Source organism: Quercus suber, unplaced genomic scaffold, assembly GCF_002906115.3.
Source record: "Quercus suber isolate HL8 unplaced genomic scaffold, Cork oak 2.0 scaffold_392, whole genome shotgun sequence".
NCBI classification, from domain to species: domain Eukaryota; kingdom Viridiplantae; phylum Streptophyta; class Magnoliopsida; order Fagales; family Fagaceae; genus Quercus; species Quercus suber.
Genome location: NW_027069844.1, coordinates 35,231 through 38,821, shown reverse-complemented (window position 1 = coordinate 38,821; position 3,591 = coordinate 35,231). Strand labels below are relative to the sequence as shown.

The following is a 3,591-nucleotide window of genomic DNA, read 5'->3' as shown; positions in this document are numbered from 1 at the left end:
AAAAAAGGATAATGAAAAATTGGAAACATATACATGAACAAATTGAGTGCGGGCAATGCAGGACCAGCAGCATGGATTTATAGGAATCAATCTCTTAGCTTTCTGGATTCTTCCTCTAACAAACAAAACTGAAGATGTGATCGCCGCTCAAAGAGCCATGGACTTCCTGATTGGTTGGTAAGTTAAACATTCATGAACAAATTGACCTTACCTGCTGTCATCTCATTGTGGCGTTTGTGAAGTGTAATGTGAATATGGTATAGCCCTAAAGCAAGTAGTCGTTATAAAGTTTAAGATTCTTTTGGTTTAGTTTTTTGTGATTGTTTTTTATTGTGAAAACATCTGATTTTTTAATTTATGCATTATATGCCATATATAAGCTTGGTTTCATGATTTGCTTGGCATAGCAGGTATGCATATCCCTTGGTTTATGGAGACTATCCCGATGTAATGAAAAAAAATTTAGGCTCAAGACTTCCAGCCTTCACCAATTTTGAATCAAATCTGGTTAAGGGTTCATTTGACTTTCTAGGATTAAATTACTATGCCATGTTGTACATCAAGGATGACTCCAGCAAACTAAACATGGAGGTCAGAGACTTTAATGCAGATATGGCGATAGAGTTGACAGGTATATTCTATTACATATAGACTCATCACAATGGGGACTAATTCCACCAGTGATTAGATTACCTTCTAGCCTTTCTCAACTTACCAATTCAACTCTGTCTGTCTGTCTATTGAATTTTACAATTTGGGGTTCATTCTTTTATTTTATACATGATGGTCCTCAATAAATTCACCATTGTGTAACCGAGTCTTTAGAGATGAAACTGAAGTAGCATACTACTTGTCCTATTTTGCAGCTATTCCAAATGATATATCAGTAAATAAGGTGAGAACATAAACATAAAATGCAGAGATGGTTTACTTGTAAAGCTCATATCGGTGTAATACTAATTAGCCTATTTGACTCAGTTTTCGACTGCGCCATGGGGTTTGCAAGAACTGCTGGAGTATTTCAAGCAAGCTTACGGAAATCCTCCTATTTACATTCATGAGAATGGTCTCTCTCTCTCTCTCTCTCACACACACACACACACACACACACACACACACACACACACAAACACACATGCGTGCTCATGCAAAATGAGTTTGTTTGTGTGTGTGCTTCTTGCTCCCTTAGAACCGAAGAATCATTCATCAAAGTAATGCTAGAGATCATTTTGATAGAAATATGATTTTTAACACAGAATTTTCTTTTCATGATTTTAGTCCTCTTAATATAAGTTTCTTTATTTTAAAAGTGACTCTTGCTTCCTCGTTTTGAATCACAAATATTAGGTAACTACAGAGTGCATAATAAGCCTTTATTGGCAGACTTAGTTGCAAATGAGAAGAATTTCTTTTACTTTATCTTCAATTTTAATATTTGTAAAAGCTGTCAGTAGTTTTGGTATATGGACTTGATAGATAGACATAGAAATATACTGACTACCATCACAATTTGGCAATTTATAATACATTATCTGAAAAAACAGTCAGTTGGCAGCCTGCATAGAGGATCAATATCCATGAACTAAATGTTTAATAGAACGTCAACCATTTTAATCTCGATTTCAAATGTTTGCACCATTCAAAATAAAAGTGATCAAACAATGAACAAGTGAGTTACTTTAAATAAAAAAAATAAAAAATAAAAAAAATGAAAAACCTAATTGAATTTTTCATATTTTCTTCCATTGCCCTCTCAAATACCATTTGTTCTAATTTATGATTGTTGTTCATGTTTGGGGGAAAGTACGTAGCTAAGTTCAAAATCCAATTTTATTTTCATTTTAAGTGATCCCTTAATTGAGAAACTTAATCCTTTATTTTTTTTTTTTGGGGTTAGAGAGAAGCTAATCTTGGTTGTAATGTTTTTGCAGGACATCAAACACCACACAATTCATCATTGGAAGATGAGCCAAGGGTGAACTACTTGCATGGACATATTGGGGCTTTGCTTGATGCACTGAGGTATTCCCATTTTCTATTGGTTTCTGTTTAAATCTTATAAATAATCTAAAATTATTTTAAATACTACCTTCACTATAATCTGAGTGTCTGCAACTCTAGACATCCTGATCCAGTGGTCACATTGCAAATAAGGGAGATCACAGAAGTGGCTCAAAATACTAACAGAACCCAAAACTCAATACATCAGAAGAGTTCTCTAACGGTCTCTTGTCTAATACCAGTAACACAGCAAGATATTTACATTTCTCTGCCACAACACATGTGGTGAGGAGAGAAAGTTCATTAACTGTTGTCTAATTTGCCAACACAAAATTTAACAAACTTATCACCTAAAGTCTCAAGTTGTGGGGTGTAATTAGTTGTCACACCAATTTAAGACACATAATCATCAAAGTTAATTCCATTTCATACACTTGTAAAACTAGATTGATGGATGATCTGATATGTATATTCCTTTATGTTTTCCTGAAAACTAAGTTAGCTGTCATCAGCTAATTTATACATTGGAGAAAATTATTATAAGTTTCTAAATGTTTCTTTGCATTGATATATGGTTTTTACTTCTTTGACATAATTCCCCCTTCTTTTTCTCTTTCTCGAATCTAATTTTGGAAGGAATGGATCAAATACGAGAGGCTATTTTCAATGGTCCTTCTTGGATTTATTTGAGTTATTGGGCGGCTTTGAATCAAGCTTTGGCCTTTACTATGTAGACGTGGATGACCCGGATTTAAAAAGGCAACCAAAGCTTTCTGCTCAATGGTACTCCCATTTCTTGAAGACTAAAGGTGCCGGCTCAGATGGGTTTATCATACTTGAGAAGAATTTGACTGAATTTTCCCATGCTCACTTCTCTCGGTAGATCCTTCTATTCCTTTTTGCATAATGGTGTGCTAGTATACCTTGGTTCTGCACTGCTTCTGTTTATTGTTTTCTAGAAGTATATTATTTACCAATATACTACTTCGGAGCTTATTTTTTCAAAAACTGTAATAAACATCCTGTAACCTTCTTCAGTTTCAATTTCAAATAACATAATTCAGGTTTTTCCAACCTCATTTAGTCAGTCACATGTGCACGCTTGCATGCACACAGATAGTTTTCAGTCATTTGTTTGAATATAAAATGTTTAGAAGTATATCTGCTTTCATAAGACAGACAATGGTAAAGCTGATCAAACTGTCGGAGGAGTTTTAGTTCAAGTACTAACTGTTAAGACAGAAACGAAATAGTCATATATGAGTGGAGATGACTTCAAATTTGTACAAGAAGAGAGACATACTGAATTCTCTGCCACACTTCTTTTTGTTACCAGAAGCAAATAAAGCTTTTGGTGACAGTTTTTGGGTGATGAACAAACAAGTATTTGTTGGACAAAGAGACTCTTCTCTCTGGTGTTCTAGGATTTGGAAGGAACAGACTAAAATAAGCTTGGACATTCTCTTAAAGCATTAAAATCTAGCTTGAAATTCTCTGATTTTTTACTTTTAATTTTTTTTTAAATCTATTATTTATTTATTAATTATTATTATTTTAAGTTCAGCTTGAAATTCATTCGAAATTGAACAA

The 3,591-nt window shown here is 33.7% G+C and overlaps 1 protein-coding gene across 1 annotated transcript in view; it reads left to right on the top strand.

Annotated features, from left to right (window-relative positions):
• Positions 1-3,080, top strand: part of LOC111994633 (beta-glucosidase 11) — a gene marked incomplete in the record, with an annotated part of 13,074 nt that extends 9,994 nt beyond the window's left edge. The window contains 6 exon segments of the mRNA XM_065761017.1: positions 62-177; positions 411-631; positions 867-895; positions 979-1,066; positions 1,932-2,022; positions 2,638-3,080. Of these exon segments, the coding sequence (XP_065617089.1) occupies positions 62-177; positions 411-631; positions 867-895; positions 979-1,066; positions 1,932-2,022; positions 2,638-2,884 (792 nt within the window).
• Positions 3,081-3,591: the final 511 nt, after the last annotated feature.